The following is a 24,169-nucleotide window of genomic DNA, read 5'->3' on the forward strand; positions in this document are numbered from 1 at the left end:
TCGAAATAGCCATTCGAAATATTTTTCCTAGAAGTCAAAGCTATTTGCGGCTGCCTAAATACATGATGTGTGAAAATTTTATGAGCTATAGACTTTTATATTTTTTCTAATAAGTACTTTTTCCTGAAAGAAAGAAAATATTTGCGAAAGCATGACTCGAAAAAAAGTAAAGCAGACCTTTCATTACAAAAATATTAATCCCAAACCCTAGAAATTCTGATGTAAATAAGTATGACTGAATTGTATTTCTAAGAATATCTAAAAAGGGTAAACCTATTTCTAAAAATGCCTAACTCACTAAGGACAAACCAGGACTAAAACAAAGATAAACGTTTTAACAACTAAAGCAAACCTATCGTCCGTATTCACAAGGGATTCAATTCAACTGTAACTAAATTGAGTCCTCCAATTTGTAAAGTTATGTCAGTTAAACTAAGAGCAATACGGACTGCAAACTTTTAGTCGGCCGAGAGTTTGTTCAAGCTCATAAAATATCTGGGGCTGCGGGTTATTCGAACGAAAGAGATACCGCGGCCCTGGTACATAAAAGGCCTATGACGGAACACGACGGTTTTTAGTCCTGAGTCTGACACTCCCTCACCGCTGCTAACCCACAGCGGGAGGGGTCATTTGATGATTTTTGACGTCGTTAAAAAAAAAAAACTCATAAAATATTTGTACCTAAATTAACCCTTTGTATGTCGGAGTGCAGATATACGCGAGACACCATTGATTTTCTTTTGTTTTATGAATTAGCGACATACAAGCAGTTAATGGTAGTATGCACATAACAATGATCAGGTATTTGGCCAGTTTCAGACCGACTGTAAATATTGAAGCCACGATTTCAAAAATTTTATTCCCAACTGTCGGCCGACTTTTTAGTTCTCTGTGTGTGGCTACTCTAAAATGTTAGATGGGACTCCGTGCTCCTGATTTAGAATTAATTTAATTATTTTAAAGGGTTTTAGTGTTAAAGCCGATTGTCACCAATGTTCGGTAAATATAATTACTGGCGGATTTGGGTCTAAGTTTTGGCACTTTCAGTTTATAACGATTAATATAGACAGTATATTTTTTTATGCTGGCTGTAGGTATTATTTTAAAATGTCACTATTTTGCTTACATATAATGGTCCAGGATACAGGTAATAAAATTAATTAACAAATAAGTTGAAGGAATAGGGAGGTCCAAAATCGATTCTAAATGAGCCTATTAAACCCTCATCTGTTTCCTTAATCGACTAAATAACTGGCTTAATGATGCACTAAGTTTAATTATTTCCGAATAATGGCCCAATAGGGAGATAGAGGTACGGTCTGATAGATGAGGTACCTACATAGGTGGGTATAGACCTAATGAGTTATGTCTTTCAAAGGGAATTTCAGCTATGGCGACTAATTTTAGTGAAGAAAGCTGTTGGGAAATGGCATGGTCAACTCGTTCAACGAGAAACCAAAGAGATCAGGACCAGGTTCTGAAAATCATGGAGAGAAAAATTATGCCACAATTGTTAACATACTTACAATTGTTATCATTCCGTTTATGTATTTATCTACGATTCAATATCATGCTTGGTCATTTGCGTTCATGGTTGACATTTTTGGTAGCATATTGCTGGATGAAACTTTCAATCAAGCAATTAAAAAATTAAAACTTCTAAATTGTCAGATGTCACCTGTAGTAATAAGGGCATTTATCCTTCGATCCACCTGGTTGCCCATTGGTCAGTTTTCCAACCATTTAGGCAGGATTTATGCCTATGTCTCACCACATGTGGGCATCTCATTTCCCTTGGCTGTTGTTGTAACAAATAGAACTGCCCCACTCATTAATAGAGGTGTGCTGACTCGAACTAATGAAGTTGTCTGGTCAATCGAGATGTATTGTCAGTCGACTGGCTCTTAATTGGTTGCATTTTATATCGGTTGGAAAAATCGATTAAATTGCTTCAGTATTGTCTTATAAAGTATGTCGTTTAAGTGGGCTGTTTTGTTTTTCTAGCTTCTTTAGGGGCGTTATTTCTTGCCCATAAAAGGGTACGATAGAAAACAGAGAATTAGCTGAAGTATTTTTAATCTAATGTCAATGCCTAACTATCGGAGTTTCTCATGTAATTCAACAAGTCTTTGAGTTTATAAATAAACACAGAATGTTCATGTCTTATATTAGTAGATTGTTGACCTGTCAGATATTATCGTTACCAAAATTGACATTTTGTTTGTAAAATGGAAAAGCACTTTCAGGTTTTCGTAATTTTCCTTCAGTGTTATTAATAATAATGACTTCCTATCCTCAAAAATATTTAATATTAGGCCTTTCGAAATTATTTTCTTAATATTAGTTTCTCTTAGCTTTCCAGTAAAGTGATACGAAGATAAATTTTGGATGGCATTCGGTGCCATCAAAGATATTAGAAATGCTATGATATTATTTCGAGCCATATACTTTCTGGCTAGACTATTGTCTCTTGTCCCCAAATGGTCCTTATGGAACATAAAATTACTATACAGATATAAGTTGGCTGTCAAATGGTTGGTTCGTTGTCTCAATCACTAAAATAAAATAGGGTGAATGCATTTTCAGCTGTTAAAAAAACGTGTTCAATTACTCGTAGATATACCGTCAGTTGCACAAAGCTCCAATAAAATTAAAGCTTCATTAAATCTATTGCTAACACTTTTTATCTTGTTAACAAAGAAAGAGTCAGCAATAATTTTAAAAAAGTTTTAACTATAATGGAGCTTTGTGCAACTGACGGATACTGTATAAAAAATATAACTTATCCTTCAGTTTCTCAGAATCAGGTAACAAGCCATAAAATATTCAACAGCACAAAAAAAAAACGAGTCTATCAAATTTTCTTTAAGTAAAACAAATTCGTGTTGCTGAGATGAAAAATAAAGGGATTACCAGACGAAGGACGATGACGTTCTCAGCTGGCACTTGACCTACTTCTGATAAAGTGATATATCCGCTGTATTACAAGGAGCCTTGTGTTTTTATTTCGTAAAATAACCCGGTGTTGGCAGATCGTTGTTTCGAAATATTTTTCAGGTAATTTATAAAAGAATATTCGGTTTTGCTCGTCATTTCTGAAGTAGGTACAATACGTTGTTTTGAATAAGAAAAGAATTCGGTTTGATAGACACGAGTTTAATAGGGTTGTAACTGCATTTTTTTACTGTACACATTTAAACAAGCACAAACACTGGATAGACCAGACACTATTTTTTATATTCCTTGCATAGAACCATATATTTTAGCAAAGTTAATTACACACCAAACATTTCTATAACTTAAAAAAGTAAACATTTATTCCCCAGCTTTTACTCATGAGCCTTACGAAGATAAAGGCGTTTACACGTAACAACAATCGCGCGACGTGTCGCCGCACAATAGCGGCTAGTCGCGCTGTGACGTCACCGCGTGTATTGTGGCGACGGAAACATACGGCACACATGGTGATAACACTTTCCATGGAAAGTCGGATGATGGAGAATATTGTTTATGTTAATATTTTGTAATGGTAGGTGTAGGTTTAAATTGCGCTGTTGTGTAAAAGCAAATTGATTGAAGGCTTGATCATGATGCTTTTGCTGTGTATGTAGTATCACCAGTTAGATTCATCAACCATAATGAGCTTGGGCAGTAAAGAATGGTGATAATGGGAGACAGCTAGACAACTTTAAATAAAAATAATAAAAAAGTATATAGTGTGGACTTAAAAACTTTCAAATTACATTAATGCTAAAATAGTGACGTAAAACTTACTTATTTATGTGTATAAGCGTACGTAACCTTACAGACTCAGGTGCACTCTCCATTCTTTGACTCTAATAAATGGAATGGCAATCCTCAATAAATGGCAATTTGGCTTTGCTCTCTAAGACACGAAGTCTTTATTTGAAGAGTCCAGCAGTGAAATATTAAACTAAATATGCAGTCTTTTTCAAATGCGCTCATCTTTAACGACAACATGACGAGGATTACTTGACTGTTCAGCACAATGAACTGCAACCAACAAGCAGTCATTAGCTCAGACACGTGGACTTCGATAAATTCTACGCAGAATAAACTCGGTTTGACGGCAGACGAGGTGATTTGTCACTCGCTTATATGCGACGGGGACGCATTTAGAATGAATGCATGAATTTTTTCAGAATATTTTTTTTGTGGTAGAAAGTTGTTGATTTTTTGAAAGAATGAGGTCTTCGGTTCCGTTGTAAAAGTCTTCACCTGGAAAATGTTGTTCACCGTTATGTGTAAAAATCACCTACGATTTTTAAGGATCCTGGAGTTCTTACCCATGAATTCTTGTATGCTTCATACTTGGCTTTAGGTCTTTATAACGAAAATGTTGGTGAAAAGATAAACTTTTTATGGTCATAATATTAGCTATAGTTATCGGCACGAATCTTGAACTCTGACCTACATCTGCGCAGAAGTGATTTATTAGCAAAGAACCAATCCCGAGTGACGGCTATGACGCGATGCACTGCGGGCAAATCACCGCTTTAGCCCGCCACCGCGCGTCCGCGCCTCACTTCATGCCACAAAAGGGACCCAATAAATTACTTCTGCGCAGGTGAAGGTCAGAGCTCAAGATTCGTGCCGATAACTATATGCCTACTGTAATTTTTAACCACCATAAAAAATATCCTACCAATATTCCACGTTGATGGAAATATCCCTCTTTTTACCAAAAATGAGTGTTTTTAATTAGTGACAAATTACATCTTGTAAATGGCTTAGAACTTGGCAAGGCTGCAACATCCGACGAAAACAAATTAGCGTTTTATTTAATTCCAGCGTCGGTCGCAATTTATTTGTAAAACACGAATCCAGTCACTCATAATTACTCTACGAATTTTACGAGATTTCAGCTGAAAACACATTTGTCACGCAACATGCGTGCTCATTGGCGATTGTTAAAAAAGTTAGGTAATACCTAAATATTTATACCTATTTAACTTTAAAGTTTAAACGTTTAATTAAGCATGTGTTTTCAAAATGTAATTTGGTATATTAATATCATTGTTACATAATATTTAAATCCTTAATTCTTACATGCGACAATATTCATCCTCATATTAATCGTTTATATCCGCTACCGTATTGCTAACTTTTGTGGGCCATTTATAAACAAGGCTATCCAAATCTTCTATTTTCGACTATTTATTTTTTATAAGCGACTACCGCAATATAAATCTGAAATGCATGCCTTTGCACACGCAGCCTAATTTTTGAACGTCTTTGATAATTTATGAAGTGTCCTACAGTTTCAAGGTTTTCTCTAAATATGTATATGCAATAATAATCAGGATAGAAACTAAAATCATAAAACAAATGTGTTCCTACCTTTACTCACTAATAATAAAATGTGTTGAAACGCGACAGCTCGTGACGTAGCGTAGGTCGTAACCGTCTCAACGATTTTTCTCTATAAACATTAACGTCTGTATGTGTGTCGAATGGTTTCACTTCTCAAACGTATGATGATAGTTTTATGTGAAATAATTAATCATTTGATGCAATTATAGTACTTTATTACACAATCTTCGAAATAAAAAAAATAAGGGCTGGAAAAATACGGTGGCAAATTATATCTGACTGTAGGAAAAAAATTCTTAGGACGCAGATGAAATTGCGCAACTAATAATAATATAATTATATTGGACTACGAACAGCAAAAACCATAAATCACCAATATGTTTCTTTAATTCCTCCAGTTCACACAATTTACCACCAAATGGAAACAAATAAAATCTGCATACGTTAATAGAAATTATTTACCATCAAAATTCGCGCGTAAATAACGACAGGTCTTATTCCCAAGCACGTAGGCGGTCATTCCACTCTATCTCAAGATTGACAGCTACAATAATAAACACAGCACTTTTACACCCATCATAAAACTTTAATTATGAATCACCATCACAAATGTAACGCAAAGAAACTGAATTTAGTGCCAATAAAATTGTGCAAAGAAAAATATATCTCGTATTAAATTAATCTTAGTGCGTGTGCAGACGGACGACTCGTTGCAATTAAAGTCGTTGCGATTTTGTCGATGCCAGTCGGAGGTCTGAAATGTTCACCTATATAAATATACTTTTTTTTTTTAAGTGTATTTATACATTTTATGTTTGCTACAATATCGCATTGGGTGTAACCTGTAAAGATATTTCTATGTTTGGAGAGAATAAATAAATAAATATTGAGTTCGTTTTTTCCTTACTCAGAAACCACAACTCCGATTATAAGAATTCCTTCGGTGTTAGATAGTCCAAATATCAAGAACTAGATATTTGGACTATCTAACAACTAAGCTACTGTTATCCGAGTGCGCGAATTACTTCTCAATAGACGCGGGTGAAACCTAAGCTTTAGACAATAGATTTTGAAGATAAATTCAATGTTGCCGTTAGATTGCTTGACAGTCTTAACACAGCACTCTACAATACTAAGTTTCGTAGTAGAAAATCGACCACTAACATCAATCACCAATCAGGTTCACTTTTAGCTGCACAAACCAGATGGACTTCGTTGTTTTCCTAAGTTGATTGGCCATCGTCCATTTTAATTATGTTATCTTAGCTCTGACTTTAACAGCTGGAGAAATTAACACTCTTTCTTAAAAACTGGAATGTTTAGATAAATTCATTTGCGTTTTATTATTGTGGGATAATGGCGTGCGTCATTGTAATTTACTTGGTTTGTGAGAATCTGTTCAATGCGTTGAAAGACTTATTATATAGGTAGTTATTTGATGATGCGATACTGAAGTTCTTGGCTAATTTGCACTGGTGGATCGATCAACATAAGGTATCGCTTGGTGCGGTCGGTTTGTGTTATCCTCCGAGCCTTTTTCCCAATTATGTTGGGGTCGGCTTCCAGTCTTACCGGCTGTAAAGTCAAAGTCAAAGTCAAAGTCAAAATCATTTATTAAAATAGGCTAATACGATTAGCACTTTTTAACGTCAAAATTTTACAAGAATGACAGCACCCCCAAAACGCCCCCCTTTCACCACTTCCTAGTGTTATGGCTGGAAAGAAGAAGCGGTGAAGAACAAACTTCCCAGCAACACAGCTGTCTATTACAATTTAATTATTATTAATTTATTTTACAGTTATACAATTCAATTTTATTTATTATTAATTTAAAACACCGAATAATACAAAATAAAATAAAGCACTTTTGTTCCACTTCAGAGCTGCCATCTGCGTTTATCTGTGAAATAATCATTAACATTATAATATGCCTTTTTAACAAGAATTTCTTTAATTTTATTTTTAAAAGAACTGTCCGTTAATTCCAACAGATGAACCGGAATTCTGTTATAAATGCGTACACAAAGCCCCACAAATGAACCGTGTACCTTATGTAAACGATAATTAGGTGCGGTTAACTTGTGTTTATTTCTAGTATTAAAATGATGTACGTCGCTGTTTTTACTATATGAATCTAGGTTTTGCCTTACGTATATTATATTGGCATAAATGTATTGAGACGCCACAGTCAGAATACCAATATCCTTAAACCTTTCCCTAAGGGAGACTCTAGCACCAAGTTTGTATATAGCACGGACAGCGCGCTTCTGTAGTACGAAAACATTCTCGATATCGGCAGCATTGCCCCACATAAGAATTCCGTAGGACATGATGCAGTGAAAATAGCTAAAGTACACTAAACGCGCCGTGGCTACATCGGTGAGAGCTCTCACTTTCCTGACAGCGTACGCAGCAGAGCTTAATTTACCCGTGATGCCAGTTATATGCTCACCCCATTGAATTTTGGAGTCTACTGTTATCCCTAGAAAAGTCGTAGCATGTACCGTTTCAAGTTCCTCATTGTTCAAAATTACACCGGGACCGAGATTTTTTACATTGGGCAAAGCAAATTTAATACATTTTGTTTTCTTCGTATTCAAAACTAAATTATTGGCTGTAAACCATTGCGTTACTAGTGAAAGACAAGAATTCACGTCATCAAAATCTACTCTATTCCTATCAACTTTAAAAATTAGAGACGTGTCATCAGCAAACAATACTACATCACACAATGATTTTAAATAATATGGCAAGTCATTAATGTATACAAGAAACAAAAATGGACCTAAAATCGACCCTTGCGGTACGCCCAAACGAACGGGTAGATTGGAAGATTTGACACCATTAACGTCAACACATTGCATTCTACCGCTTAAATATGAGCTAATAACACTAAGTGCGCTGTCTCTAATACCATAGTACTTTAGCTTCTGGGTAAGCGTTTCATGTTGGACGCAGTCGAACGCCTTGGAAAGATCACAGAACACCCCGATAGCATTCTGTGACTTCTCCCACGCACTGAATATATGTTTCAGTAGAGCAACTCCGGCATCCGTTGTGGAGCGACCCTTTGTAAAACCGTATTGTTCCGCATGTAAAATATTGTATGAATTAAAATGCCGGAGGAGTTGATTTAAAATTAGCTTTTCAAAAATTTTGCTCAACGCGGGCAGAATTGAGATCGGTCTAAAGTTACCTAGATCGTTCTTGCTCCCGGATTTAAAGAGAGGTATAACTTTACTGTATTTCATAAGTTCAGGAAAGGTACCTGAGTCAATGCACTCATTAAATATACGAGCTAAATAGGGCGCAATATCGTCAATAATACAGTTTAAGACTTTAACAGAGATACCCCATAAATCACCTGTCTTTTTTGAATTTAATGACTTGAAGGTTCTTACTATGTCATAAGGTGAAATATAACTAAAGGTAAATGTGGCTTCACATTGACTAACACTACTACGTAAAAGTTTTTCGGCGTTGGTGGCAGAGGAGTCTAAGCCGCTAGTGGTCTTGATTGGAATATTAGAGAAGAATGTGTTAAATTCGCGAGCTACATCAGAATCTTTCTCATAAACTTGATTCTCATTAATGATTTTATACTGATTATCACGCTGTTTGATTTTCCCGGTCTCGCTATTTATAATATTCCACGTCGCTTTTATTATACTCTTACTATTCTTAATTTTATTACTGAAATACATTGATTTTGCCGCATGACAAACTTTTTTAAACAATTTAGAATAATTCCTAACAAATCTAATAAAATTTTCATCAAAATTATAATTTTTCATTTCATACAACTCATACAGCTTAGCTCTACTCTTGTAAATGCCGGGGGTAGCCCACTCATTGAAGTTAGCCGTTTCTTTTAGTACGAGCGTTTTGGTTTTAAAACTAGAATTAAATTCGTATTTTATTATATCAAATAGTGCTCCGTACATTAAATGGGGATTGTTTTTATTTAATATTTCACTGTCTAGTTTCGCGTTAATATTATTTTTAAAACTATTAAAACGACTGGTTGTTAAGGGCCGACATGTTATTTCCCGCTTGATTTTATTCTTTTTATCAGGAAACCGCGCCAGTTGACCACAATGATCGGAAGTTAGGCCATTGGTAATCAGAGTCTCTGTGGCGCTACAATTAGTAAATATATTATCTAAACAGGTTGACGAGGTTGCCGTAATTCGAGTTGGTTCTAGAAATAAATTTACTAAGTTAAATGATTTAAATAAGTTTAGCAACCTTGTAGTTAAAGAAGATGATTCTAAAATATTAACATTGAAGTCACCGCAAACTAAAAGTGATTTACTAGTGGAATTAAGTTTAGAGAGAGAATTTTCCATTACTGATTCAAAAGTGTTAAAATCACCTGAAGGAGGCCTGTATACACAAATTATAACAAACTGTTCCAGTTCAACACATGATAATTCTACATTGCGCTCGACTGATAATTTTACTATATCTGAACGTTCCTTACATTTTAAATTATTAGTTACAATTATAAGAGAGCCACCATGGATGGCTTCCTTTCTAACGAATGAACTTTGTACTGTATAATTACTGTTATTAAGGAATATTATTTCACTATTTCTGTGCCAGTGCTCAGTTATGCACATAACTTGTACCATATAATGTTCAATGAATAGACTTAATTCTAAATATTTGCCGGAAAGGCCCTGAATGTTTTGATGTACAACATTCAGTTGATGTGGCCCACCCTTTGTCGCACCATGTAGTTTAAACTATCAGGTGTATCAATAGTTGTATTAGTAGAACTACTAATATTATTAAAAGAAGAGGTTACCGTAGTAGAACCCGGGTCAATTTGTATATTATTTGCTATCAATATAGCAATTTGTCGTTTATAATAAAAACTAAGATACATTGTATCATTTGTCACTACAAAATTATTTATAAATTTATTTGTATCAAAGTACATTATTCTATTATTGTATTGCCTGGTTATATTGTACATTAATATATTTAAATTAAATATGTACTGATTTTGTTCTATAGTAAAATTTTTAGAATATGGTAAGGCACAGATGATAAACTTGCAATTTGTTGTATTATTTAATTTTATCATTAATTCAACACAATCTATTATATTTTGTTTATTGACTGCTAGACTATCTCCAAATAGCATAATGGCAGTTGAAGTGGTATTAAGGTTTGTCAATTTAATTGTTTCTATTATTTCATTGTAGCTGGCACCGGGTGAACAATTGTTTATTATTTTACTTTTACAATATTGAGAGATTAATTTACCAAAACCAAGACCAAATCTATCAGAAAATATTTGTGATATATTGTTTTGATTTTCCGAATTATTATTATATGAAATGCTTGATGGTGGAATATTGACAACAGGTGGTATTATGTCACTGCTCACTGCTGACTGCATAGTACTATATAGGCGATGTTAACTCTGGGACAGCTTGTACTGCTGGTTGTGAACAAGTACAGTTGGTATATTTATTTTTAAGAGAATCAAGACGGTCCATATTTTCACTACCTAACTGGAGCAGCTCATCGGTAGCCAAAATATGTGCCTTTACTTGATATTGGGCTGTCTCATATTTGTGTGTAGTTTTTGTTAATTCGCGTTGCAGTTCAAGCATTTCCTGTTGCAGAACTAGTGTGTCTTGGTCATACATTAGCCTACTTTGTAAAAGTTGGTTAGTGCACAAATTTAACTGATTTTTTAATTCAACTTTAGTTTTAAGTAAATTATTTAATTTATGTGTGGATTTTTGTTTATGACACACTTTCTTAATTTTTTGTATCAATTTGTTTATTCTTATGTATTTTTTAATCTTTTTGTGACTCAAATTATTAATATGAGGTGGATTTGAAGTAACAAGCTCACTGAAAAGGCGGTGAGTGTCATCACTTTCCTGTTGTTGTTGGGTTTGCTTGAAGCATATTATTGACTTGTGAGCATCATTTAAGCTTGTCTCCAGTACCTTAATGCGACTCAAAGCCCTCTCATGAGCATCACTACATTCACTAAAAGAACCTACAAAATCCTGTAACCTATCCCGCTGATCCAGCACATCCATATATTGGATGTGTAATTCTGCAAGTTGAGACTTCAATTCAGAGTTTTTACTAATTATTTTCTGAATTTCTTCCTCGCTGTCATCACGTTCCCTTAACAGTTGTTGACAGAGCTCTTCGGATGTTTTGAGCTTTTCCAGGGCTAACTTCAGTTTCACCTCCATGTCCTTGGCAGTGGCCTTCCTTGTCATAACGAACATGGTGTCAGGTATTTACTGAAAGCGTGGAGTAAACAAGCTAGCAAGAGTGTAGCTGAGTACCAGTGCTTTACAAGAAGCGACTGCTGTGCCTGACCTCTTCAACCCAGTTACCCGGGCAACGCGGTCGGTTGGCGGTCGGTTTGTATACAGGTAAATATGTTATATGGCAAGTTTCCCCGCGTTTCCCGCTCCATCCCTGCTGACTTAAGAAAATCTTCGGCAGTCATTCCGGGTAGTCAGAAGTAAACAGTCTTACCAAGGCAAGAGGTGCTGATGTTGTGATGCTAATCGATATTCTAGTTTAAAACGCTTAAATTATTTGATACCTATAACCGAAAAACAAACATCATATTTTCCAGTCCGTGTGGATAAATTAAATCTGAAATCCTTACGCTGCGGTTTGTTCGGAAGAGATACCGCGGCCCTGGTACATAAAAGGCCTACGACGGAACACGACGGTTTTTAGTCAGTAAGAGTCTGACACTCCCTCACCGCTGCTAACCCACAGCGGGAGGGGTCATTTGATGATTTTTGACGTCGTTAAAAAAAAGATCCTTCCTTATTAGTATTTGGAAACTGAAACACTAAAGAGTACACACAGTACCAAAAACAAAACATAGCCTGTTTGAATTGCAAGCAGACCATGTTTAGGTACATATATGTATTTCATTCATCAATAACAATTCCTCGCGCCTGACCATGATCCTCCAAGGCAGGAAGCTACTAAATCTTATCAAATGTCAACGACTCCATATTAATTGGTAAAGTTACCATATTAATGAATGATATTATCTGTATGTGTTCAGAATACAAATTGAATCAAAGTTATGTTGTGAATGATAATTGTACCTATATCAATGTATCAAGCAAGTGTGATTAGAACTGCAACTATGTATTTGAATGTTTTTATATTTGTTTTAAACTCGTTGCTTTAAATTGTTTCACCTGCTTCCTGAAGTAACTACTTCCCACTCCTGCGTAAAGAGTAAGGTTATGTCCTTTCACATAGACTATCTGCGTGCCTTATCCCATTAAGATCAGTTAAGTTGTTTTTTTTAAGACCTAGGTATAGTGACTGGTTGTACCATCCATTATATTTTTGAAAAAAGTAAAATTCAGTGGTTGATTCAAGTACCTAAGTTAACATTTCAATATTAACTGTAACATGCTCAGGAAAGTTCTTGGCCATATAAAACGTCACAACAACACCTGCTGATGGAAAATACCACACAAAAAAGTAATATCTAAATGAAATAAAACCATTTTCATGTCAGTCTTGTCCTTACACCAATCCCTCAAAATAAATATGTAGGTCATTAGCCCTTAGAGGTCATTATCGGATCCATATACCTACAATATCGAGACTTAAGTAAGAACCGCATGGGTCGATCGTTCATAAGGTTAGGTAACTCCTATGTTTTAAGGAGTCCATTTGTGGTTCGTCTCGCCTGCTTCTTGCTCCTTATCTGAAATTACACAAAAATTGGGTGAATCGCTGAAATTTATACTTAATGTAATGTGATAAAAAAAAAACTCACAAAATAGTAGCGTGGCCGAAATGCAGGTGTGCGGACGAGGAGACTAGGAACGTTACTGGCTACGACTTACGACCAAAAATCTTCGACAGATGTGTCCAGAAACTGATTGTTTTGGTCACGCTCACTGATCGTAGGTCGACTCAGAAGAAAGCACCTGACCTTACTACCTTATGGCATCTCCGCTTATCTTTCCTTCCTCCGCGGTTCAACAACATAAACTCAATATATATAATATTAATTATAATATATAATATTATATAAAAAAAAGGCGTCCACGGCCGATTTCGGCCACGGTTGCTGTTTTCATTTTAAGGAGATCAGCCAGCTGCGCAGAACATATTATAGTGTACAAGCATTTGCGCAGACACAGGTGCACTCCCTATTACTTCACTCTCATAACCCGATGGGACGGCAATCCGACACGACCGGAAAGAGATCAGGCGCAGGACCGACATTTACGTGCTCTCCGATGCACGAGTGAGTCAATCACCAATTCCAGACTACGTGCTGCTTTGTGAAAGTTTAAGAAAACCCACAAAGCGATTTCGGCCCGACCGGGAAATCGAACCCCAGACCACGAGCACAGCAGCCGCGCTTTCGACCACTAGACCAACGAGGCAGTCAAGATCATATATACCTATATTCCAATCACATTCTTTATTCATCACGTAAATCAGATAAACAAACACAACTTCAAATTCAGCTCCAGCTGAAAACCATTGATTATAATTCAGTCTAACTCCAAAGTACTCGTTCGGAATAACATATGAGAACAGATTGTGTAAGATTATGTTACACTTGCAACCTTGGTTTGTGAACCTATGCCCTTAGCTGTACACAGGAATGTACTACGCATTCAAATAGCTTATTACAGTGTAGACTGTGCTTTAAATAACACTTGAGACCAATGAATTGGGGTCAACGAAAAAAATCTATTGAAATATTCGCTTAGGTATGTATTTTTTAAAGTACCTACTGACTGAGGTGTCTGGAAGTACCAAACAATTTGACAAACCATTTTGTTATTATGGATTAGGTATTTATTTATTTTTTATTTTTTTTTTGATTTTATATAATAATTATTTATTTACAAATAACTTTTTACAATATCTTAATAATAAATATACATATACAACATACAACTAACTTATACTACTTATCTTTATACAAAACTAAAAATAAAATACTATATACAAAATATATATGTTATGGACCATGTGATTAATTCGGGCATTATTAATAATGCCCGAGCATTATGAATAATGTCTAGCTTTATCGGGCCAAGTGATTAATAACTATCTTAACTTCATTATTTATCACATTGCACGGGCATTATTATATTGCTACATGACAGTTGGGCAATTTGATAATAAAGCAAAAAATTGAAGTTAGTGACGAAAACGTATCCCACGTAACAGTTGCCCGGGTAACTGGGTTGAGGAGGTCAGATAGGGCAGTCGCTCCTTGTAAAGCACTGGTACTCAGCTACATCCGGTTAGACTGGAAGCCGACCCCAACATAGTTTGGGAAAAAGGCTCGGAGGATGGTGTGACGAAAACGTATCGCTGCAAAACCGACTCCACGTAGTCTTGTCTGTCCTACCCCTAGAGTGCAATTCAAAACCGCGTAAGTGTGGAGGGGCGAGGCGGCCTGCGAGCTGAGGCGCAGGTAGTTTTAACGCTCGCCGACGCGGCTGAGGCTGGCCGGCTGAGCCGGCCAGCAAGCCGAAGCTGCGGCGGTGAGCGTGAAAACCATCTGCGACGATAAGCTCGCATGGGACCGCCGGAGCCCCGCAGCACCGGAGCCGTGACAGAAGCCATGCTTGCTGCATGTTGCTTGCTTACATTTTAAACGTACTGAGTTAAAAAATTAGAAGCTAAATAAATAAATTTTATGATGTCATTTAATAGTATTTTAGAAGTTTACTGTTAGAACGCATGCTACAAATTTAGATGCTAAAAAATAACCATCATGCGGAGTTGTATTTAGAGCGGTTTACTTAGAAGATAACGAGTGGCTGAGATAGTATTATTTAGATGCTCGTTAATTGTGGCTGACTTAGTAATTTAGAAGGCAACATACATTATTCGGGGCGAATAATTATATTAAAAAGGAGCCTGTTTAATAAGCACCCTTTAAATATGACTTTCCTTAACTTTTAAATGCAAAAACTAGTGGATTTTTAAGGCAGAAGTCCTTCATAATTAATCCAAATCATGAGGCTGATTATTTAAGTGGTTTAGTATTTAGTTTATTTTAAATTAAATGGCAATAACAATAAAAAAATGAATATAAATATGTTATTACTTTGCTTGTATTACTTTGCCCAAAAGGTCACGGGCAATATGTATAGTGCCCGGTCAATTTGATTATTTGAATAATTATTATCAAATTGCGCTCTCATATTGGGCATTTTTCATAATGACCGGGCATTATGTATACTGCTCAATTTATCACTTGGTCCATAACATATATAAACATAAAACATAAAATATAAAAGAGCATCGATCAGGCGTCGAAGTATTCCTCCGCATCACTGTCCTCCGGAAACGTGCCCAGAAGACTGGCTGCATTGCCACGTTGAATGGCAATGCTAATTCTTTGTCCGAAGAATAAGCCAGCCCTCTGGTCACGCGAAGCGTCGACAAGCCTTTTCGCGATGTCCTTATAATGTAACCGCGAACTCGGGCCCCACGGTCCGAGCGTTTCGACCCCAAACGGCTCAAAAGTATAGTTCCCAATAAGGTTACTATACTTGCGCCGCTTGGTGGTCTCTGCAGAAGCAGCAGCCGCACCAGCATGACCTGCCGTGCAGGGAAGATGCGATGGCGCCAGGGTGTCGACGCACGTTGCATCCCACACCAAGGGCCTACCCAACTTCCATGGCAACAACGTCATACCATCTGGCCACTTTTGTTATTATTAACTGTTACATGTTTCATAATACGTTGGCTGTTGTTATTTTTGATGGGAAATCATCAAATGACCCCTCCTGCTGTGGGTGCAGAGTGAGTGTGTGAGATTCATTTAACCCCTTTCTACAAAAACTTAAACATCTGTTGAACACTTGTCTAAAAAAATGTGACTGCAAAATTGACATTATTTCAACGTCATAATCTGACATTTTATTAGACAAGTGTTCAACAGACGTTTAAAAGTTTTTGTGGTAGGACGGTTACTGACTAAAACCCACCATGTTAAGCTCTTTATTTACCAGGGCCGCGGTAACTATTTCGAATAATCCCGCAGCCTCATCACAGATAGGTAACCTGCGAACATTTTTTGTGTTTTTTTCAATTCGCACAATAAACTACCGATTGCAATTGTTTAAAACCATGATTGTTTGGTATAATTTTAACAAGCTATTTAACATGACGGTTTGGTAGTTTTTTCTAATCAGTGAGGTAACTTGACCTTTGTAAGTCAATACTTGAAATATTTGAGTGCCATAGCTGTGTGACAAACAAAGTTTTTGCTTTGTGTCTGCTGAGTAGCATTATAATCAAATACATGTTTGTTTCTACCTTTATAAAGTTATCTCATGGTAACTATATAGGTACTGTTCGGGGTTGGATCGAGATAGAGTTAAAGGAGATAAGAGATTAAAGTCAGTTTAAGATAAAATCACTGTATTGTCTGTTTCCACAAATGCAAGATTAAGATAAATTTATACTAGAATGAAAGGTGAACGATATAGGATTATGATGAGTCACGCGCACGGTATGTGTCCGAATTACGTACTAACTTATTGCCGTGTAAGTGCAATATATAAATGATGGAAACATACAGAGCGGGTGGCGCAATAATGCTGACCCAGGTAAACTTACTGTACGGTGGTTGACCCGTACATGCTCCCGGGGCAAAGATGGGGGTTAGTAGGATAAAAATGGAGATGAGATTAACAAGATGATGAACAATATTCAACTTAATAACTATATGATAGGGTTAAAGATTAGTAGTGAGTGATTAAACATATTGAGTGATTGAACAATTAGAAGTAGTTGCTACAGCTTAGATCGGGGAGGGAAAATACGCGGAAAACAGGGGACGAAGCCCTATCTTCTGTTTGTAAGCACTCGCTAGATTTAATAAGATTTTTGGGGTCACTTTGCACGGGTTGACTACATTGACTTTTTTCCCTACGATCACAACATTCACTCACTGCACTTTTCACTTTGACTGACTTTGATTGCCCTTGTTCCCTAACCGCACTACACTCACTTATAACACTTTCTCTCACATTTCCGGGATGTGAAGGGATCGAAGTAGATGCCTCCCCAGCAGGCTCCAAGGATTCTCGCCGTGTTGACCGCCTGTGACGTCGCCAACAGTATACTGCCGCAGTTATCAGGATTCCAACGATTAGAGCATATAAGACGCTATACAGATGTACGTCGTGATATGATATTTTATCACTCAAAGGTTCAGTTTGCTTCATAATCTCAATTTGTTTCTGTATATCTTCAAACTGTCGCAATATTTCAGAATTATTAGGATTAATTTCAGGGGATTCAGGGATAGATATGTTAAATATGTGATTCATAGGTGAAATTTGTGGTGCAATCATTCTTGCACCAATATTCATTTTGCTAGACAGCCTTTTAGTAGACTGGACAACGAAGTTGTTAGTCTTTATCATACAGCCTTCTTCCACATTCAACAGACCTGCATTTATCAATTTAACGGCGGTAGTTTCACCGTCGCAGAGAAGTTTAAAGTTGCATTCATTGCAACAAAAATAGTAATATTTATTCTCCGCCGTCAATTCCTTCCAAATGTTTTTACATGGGGTTCTAATAATTTCACAGGTTCTTGTGTGTGGGATCGTTTCACACAAACTGTGATCATCCTTTAAGAAATTTATAGGGTTTTTCGTATGACATAAAATCATGCCAGGACTTTGTCTTATACAAGACTGGAGCTCAGCCTCAGCAAAGGTTACGTATGAGTCCTTCCTGAGGTTAATAGCAGCAAAACTTGAGATAACTTTCACATGTATCATGTCGTGGTTCAAAATTCGTGGAACTGGAATTAAGTTAAAGATTTCATATAGGTCTCTTTCGATAAGGGGTATTCTTATTTCAATGATCAAGTACTTACTATAGTACTTAGCCCGCACTTTTATTAAGTTGTAGAGATCTTTGAGATTCAAATGGTTGACAGGAAGTGCCGTGTCTTTGGGGATATGTGCTGCTATAGAACTTAATTCCGTTCTCAGCTGTTTAGGAGATATCAGATGGAAATCCAATTTTCCATTGTAAATATTATATAGTTACCGTATCAAGAATGGCGTCTTGTATTTTTCTGAGGCTATACAGTAAATTATTCGCCGTCATGGCGGATGCTAAGAAATCGGTAACTAAAGTCATGTTCTGGACGTGGCGTTGAAGATCTTGGTAGGATTCTTTGAGATAAATAAGTTTTTGATTTATTGACTTGTGATGTTTGCTCGCAGCTTTTTCCATTCTTTTCATTAGATTAAATTCGGCTTCAACGATTGAGGTTTGGTTTTTCCAGAGGTTGTACAAATGTTTATCATTTTCCTTCAAAAGGTCAATATCTTGTGCATATTTCTCCGCAAAACGCTGATCTAGCACGCCAAACAAGCTATTAGCGACGTAGCCCACTCCGTCTATCAATCCACGACGCCGGCGCCGCCGCTCGTCTCCGGTTACAAATGATTCATTCATTGTCAACATACTATCATAGTGTTTAATTTCATCGAACTCGTGCCTGAGCTGTAAGATGATACCGTCGCAAGGTGTGTGTTCTTTAATAGTGTAGCATAAGGTGTCAAGATAATTAATATATTTCTCGAGTGCTGACGTGCCTTCTTTGTAGGGATATGTGTCATAATAAACAATTAAACGCCAATCGTCGCGTACAAGATGCATATTGGAGATTTTATCAAAATAAACGCTGTTGTTGCTCAAAGGGGTGAAACTATAAGTTGCTTGCGATACATTTATTAGTGACAAAAGGAATAGCGTTACGGACAGAGCTATAGTCGAGAATGAGATGCACTTTCTACTTTTCTGCCTTGGTGCTTCATCCTTAATCTTCGTGTCACTAGTAGGATTACTGTCTCTGTCAGCTGGTAATACACATAGTTTAACAACAGGCCGTTTTAGGAAGCCATTTTTTGTTTTAAGGGTAACAACTCTGACGTGGCCGTCCGAACCAGGATGAAGTTCAACTACACGCCCTAGAGCCCACTTCCCAGGCGGCAGGTTTTCATCTTTGATGATAACAATATCGTTGAGACTGAGATTTCTTTGAGGTTGTCTCCATTTAGATCTAGTGGATAGCTGTGTGAGATATTCGTTCTTCCACTGGACCCAGATATCTCTATAGATTTTTTGTACCATGTGCCACCGAGTTCTAAGATCATTTTCGGTTTCAAAGATTGTCAAGGTAGGCCCACTTGCAAGAAAGTGTGCCGGGGTTAAAGAGTCTATGTCTTCAGGATCTTCCTTCAAAGGACAAAGTGGTCGAGAGTTCAGGCAGCCCTCGAGTTGAGATAGGAGGGTGCTATATTCTTCGAAGGTGAGTTTTTGCTCACCAACAACACGCCTAAGATGATGTTTTAAACTTTTCACCGCAGCTTCCCAAAGCCCGCCTGCGGAAGGCCATGACGGAACATTAAAATGCCACTCAATGTTCATTTCTGCAATGTTAGATAATGTTTCTTGGCTTGTTAAAATTTCTGAGATTTCTGCGCATTCTTGTTTTAGGATTTTGTTGGCTCCAATGAAGTTAGTCCCTTGATCACTGTAGATGTGCCCGGGAACTCCTCTTCTGGCTGACATACGCCTGAGCGCTGCAATAAAAGCCGACGCTGTGAGATCAGATACAAGTTCTAAATGTATGGCCTTTGTAACCATACATACGAATACTGCCACGTATCCTTTATCTGTTTTGATGCCGCGACCTTTGCTCGCTTTCACTAGAACATGTCCAGTATAGTCAATACCGGTATGATAAAAGGGTCGACTAGGATTTAACCTGGATGAAGGTAAGTCCCCCATGAGTTGGTGTTTTAGAATGGGATCATGTCTTCTACACTTTACGCACGTCCTTAATCGTTTTTTTGTAGCACGATTTCCTCCAATTATCCAATATTTCTGTCTTATGAATCCACTTGTCATTTTCAATCCACCATGAAATACTAGCTCATGGGATTCGTCTATTATGAGATCCGCTAATTTAGTTTGATTTGGGATAATAATGGGATGTTTCATTTCGGGGTCTAAACTTGAATGTTTTATTCGTCCACCTACGCGGAGTACTCCGTGGCTGTCCAAGATAGGATTGAGATTCAAGATCGAGCTTTTTTTGCTTAAAGGTTCACCTTTTTCAAGTTGAGATATTTCCTTGAAAAAGTATTCTTGTTGCACGTGTTTTATTATTATTTCAGTCGCTCGTTTGAGGTCATGCAAGGTAAGGTAGTTTTCACGCTTCTTCTTGTAAATCAATATATCGTTGAATTTGTTTACATAAGCCAAAACTCGAATGATTTTCTTGTAACAACTGTATTTCTGCAATAATTGTTTTATAACTGAATTGCTAGAATCAGCAGTAACGGTGTTTACTAGCTTTTTCTTTCTGAGATCTTCAGTCGTTTTATACGAGATAGGTTCAGCATTATTTTCGGGATTGTACTGAGGTAACCAATCGGGTCCGTGCCACCAAAGTGAATGATTTGCCAATTGGGATGCCGACAGACTGCGGCTTGCGCAATCTGCGGGATTTTCTTGGGATTTCACATACCGCCACTTATTTTTTGGGATAATTTCGCAAATTAATTTCACTCGATTGGCAACAAAGGGTTTCCATTTTTCTGGTTCTCCATTTATCCATCCTAGTACTGCCATGGAATCTACCCAGCCGTAAGCTTGGATTTTGAGATCAGATAAGGATGAGATTATTTTGGCCATAAGTTTTGATAGTAAAAGAGCTCCACTAAGCTCTAAGCGGGGTATAGACTGAGATTTTTTCAGAGGTACCACTTTAGATTTTCCAGCAATAAGGGTTACGTGCGTCTTGTGGTTTCGTGTTATTTTACAATAAACAACACAAGCGTATGCTTTTGTGCTGGCATCGCAAAATCCGTGAAGCTCAATTATATCATCTCCCATGGTTTGTATCCATCGAGGTATTTTAAATTGGGATATATAAGGTAAATCTGCCTTTATTTTATTCCATTCCATGGCAATTTGTGGAGGAATCGGTTGCTCCCAACCCAATTCCGTTTTCCATGTCTCTTGAAATAGGATTTTAAGTTTGATTGTGACTGGTGACACCCAGCCTAAGGGGTCAAAGATTTTCGAGATTTCAGAGAAGAATTGTCGTTTTGTTGGGATTTTTTCAGACGAAATTTCTATGGGATGAAATGTGAAATAGTCTTCTTTTGGGTTCCAGCGAAGACCTAAAGCCTTAGTAGATTCTGGCTGCTTAAAATGAAATTCTTCATCTTGAACATTAACATGATCGTCTAAAAGATCTGGCAAATTAGAGCGCCATTTTCTAAGATTGAATCCGCCTGACTTAAGAAGATTTATCATCTCAGCCTTGAGATGTTTAGCTGCTGTCACGGTATGCGCTCCATGGAGGAGATCATCCATATACAGAGAGGATTCTAAGATATCAGGAGCGCAACTATTGGGGTAGTTTGGCCTTTCATCGATGGCAAGTTGTTTAAGTGTCATCATGGCGAGGAAAGGTGCGGATTTTGTGGCGTAGGTGACAGTCGCTAGCTGATATTCTTGCAAAGGCTCGGATTGGTGATTTCGCCAAATAATTTTTTGGTACCTTTGATGGTCAGGGTGTACCCAAATAATTCGAAACATCTTCTCAATATCGGACGTAAATGCGTATTTAAACTTTCTCCATTTTAAGACGAGACTTAAGAGGTCTTGCTGCAGGTTCGGCCCCCTGCACATAAGATCGTTGAGACTGTGACCTGTTGAGGTTTTCGCAGAGGCATTAAAAACAACTCGTAATTTTGTAGTTGATGACTCAGCTCGAAGTACGCCATGATGCGAAAGGTAGCAATCTTTGTTAACGTTGCAATGTGTCGTTGCGGGGATCATATGACCGAGCTCTAAATACTCGGACATAAACAACTTGTAGTCACGTGCCAACTCGGGTTGTTTAATTAATTTTCTTTCTATTTGAAAGAATTGCGCAATGGATTTATTTTTAGATTCACCCAAACTTTCTTCAAAATTTTCTTTAAAAGGTATCTTCACGACATATTTGCCGTCTTCGCGCCTTGAGGTGGAGGATTGAAAGAAGTCGATGCAGGCTTGATCCTCTTGAGATATTGATGAGGTTTCGCGAATATCCTCCATTTCCCAGAACTGTTGGATATCTGTGAGATTATTTAGGATCATATTGCACTGAAATGTTTTACAGTTACCGCTTAGGATCCATCCCAACTGTGTCTGTTGGGCAATGGGTAACGTTCCCTCGGAACGGCAGACACCATCCAAAAGGATCTGGGAATAAACATCAGCGCCGAATAAGATATCAACTGGCCTACTTTTGTAAAATTCTGGATCAGCCAGGGTTATTTGGTTAAGGTTTGGCCAGTTGGGTTTAGTGTAGGTATGACTAGGCAAATTCTTGACTAGTCTTTTCATTATAAATACATCAGATTCGAAAGTGAAGTCATTAACCAACGACATGCACTTAATAGTGATCATGCCCTTACAGCTATTTTCATTGTTTCCAATTCCAGAGATAAGTCCAGTACATTTTTGACGACGCAGATTTAGAAGCTGTGCGGCTCGTTCTGTGATGATTGAAACCTGAGATCCCTGATCTAGAAGAGCTCTCATTTTTTCATAAGATCCGTCAGCTGCTTGCACCTTGATAATTGCTGTCGCGAGGAGTATTTCCGTAGGATCATTTTGCATAGATACTATCGTGTTTATATCTTGCTGAGGTTGTAATTTCGTAACAGTGGCCGTGCTCGGCCCAGAACGCGACGCATCCGATGCAGCATTTCTTGACGTAAAACAATCGTGTAGAATCGTATTGTGCTCTTTATTGCACTCCTTACACTTTATCTCCGAAAGGCATTTTCTACCTTCGTGACAGTGCAAACAGTTGATACAAAGGTTTAAATTTGCAATTGCGTTTCTACGAGCCGTTGGATGCATTTTTGCCAGCTTTTGACAATTATGTATGCGATGATCGCTTACATTGCAAATAGCACATTGTTTACGTCTTTCGTTGTTTTTCCAATTGAACTTTGCCGATTGCGAAATGACCTGGTTTGTTGAATAGGTATGATTTGAGGTGTTGTTTTTATGTTTGGAACGGAAATTAAATCCTTTTGAATTAGATTGTTGGTTATTGAGATAGCCTTTAAATGATGATGTAGATGCGTTTTGGGATTGAGAAGACGCCTTTTGGATAAACGGTTCTTGTTTCTTCCGTGAAGTTTCCAGCGACGTAAACTTATTCTCCAAAAACCGAAGAAATTCTTCCAATACTGGCAACTCCTTTGGAGATTTTAACGAATCTATGTAGTCATCATTGGTTTTAGGGTCTAACTTATCCGCTAGGATACATACGAGGAAGGGATCCCACGTAGATACATCGATACCGAGATTTTTTATAGCGTTCACGCTTTCGTACGTTGTGTCGTGGATCCGCTTTAGGTGACTTGCTGATTTTTGCTGAGATGTCGGGATATTTAGGAGGTTTTTAAGATGCGATATAAAAATACGACGCTTATTGTCGTAGCGATGTGTCAAGATATTCCAAGAGACGAGGTAGTTATCTGAACTTATTTGAAGATGTTGGATTAATTTCTCTGGCTCGCCTTTGATCTTAGTTTTTAGAAACTGCATTTTTTGGGCGTTTGATAAGGAGGGATTATTGTGTACAGTTTCTGTGAAAAGATCTTTAAAAGGGATCCAGGAGGTATAGTTCCCTTCAAAGGTAGCTATTTCCATTTTTGGGGTCGATTTCTCAATATGAGCCACTGACCACATCTTCCGGTTAATTTCCTTTTTGAGG

General features: G+C 37.3%; 3 protein-coding genes across 4 annotated transcripts in view; 1 reads left to right on the plus strand and 2 right to left on the minus strand.

The window, feature by feature from the left end:
• LOC124638583 (high affinity cAMP-specific and IBMX-insensitive 3',5'-cyclic phosphodiesterase 8) overlaps window positions 1-24,169 on the plus strand; it is a 227,686-nt gene that overhangs the window by 20,734 nt on the left and 182,783 nt on the right. The gene's annotated exons all lie outside the window — the stretch shown is intronic.
• On the minus strand, window positions 7,179-11,631 carry LOC124638586. The gene is made up of 2 exons (XM_047175611.1): window positions 11,210-11,631; window positions 7,179-7,234 (listed from the first exon to the last, which is right to left on the minus strand). The coding sequence occupies exons 1-2, from the start codon at window positions 11,598-11,600 to the stop codon at window positions 7,212-7,214; spliced, it is 414 nt and encodes a 137-aa protein (XP_047031567.1). The 5' UTR covers window positions 11,601-11,631; the 3' UTR covers window positions 7,179-7,211.
• Window positions 7,430-10,320, minus strand: LOC124638585. The gene is made up of 2 exons (XM_047175610.1): window positions 8,878-10,320; window positions 7,430-7,492 (listed from the first exon to the last, which is right to left on the minus strand). The coding sequence occupies exons 1-2, from the start codon at window positions 9,966-9,968 to the stop codon at window positions 7,459-7,461; spliced, it is 1,125 nt and encodes a 374-aa protein (XP_047031566.1). The 5' UTR covers window positions 9,969-10,320; the 3' UTR covers window positions 7,430-7,458.

Source organism: Helicoverpa zea, chromosome 17 (assembly GCF_022581195.2).
Source record: "Helicoverpa zea isolate HzStark_Cry1AcR chromosome 17, ilHelZeax1.1, whole genome shotgun sequence".
Classification (NCBI taxonomy): domain Eukaryota; kingdom Metazoa; phylum Arthropoda; class Insecta; order Lepidoptera; family Noctuidae; genus Helicoverpa; species Helicoverpa zea.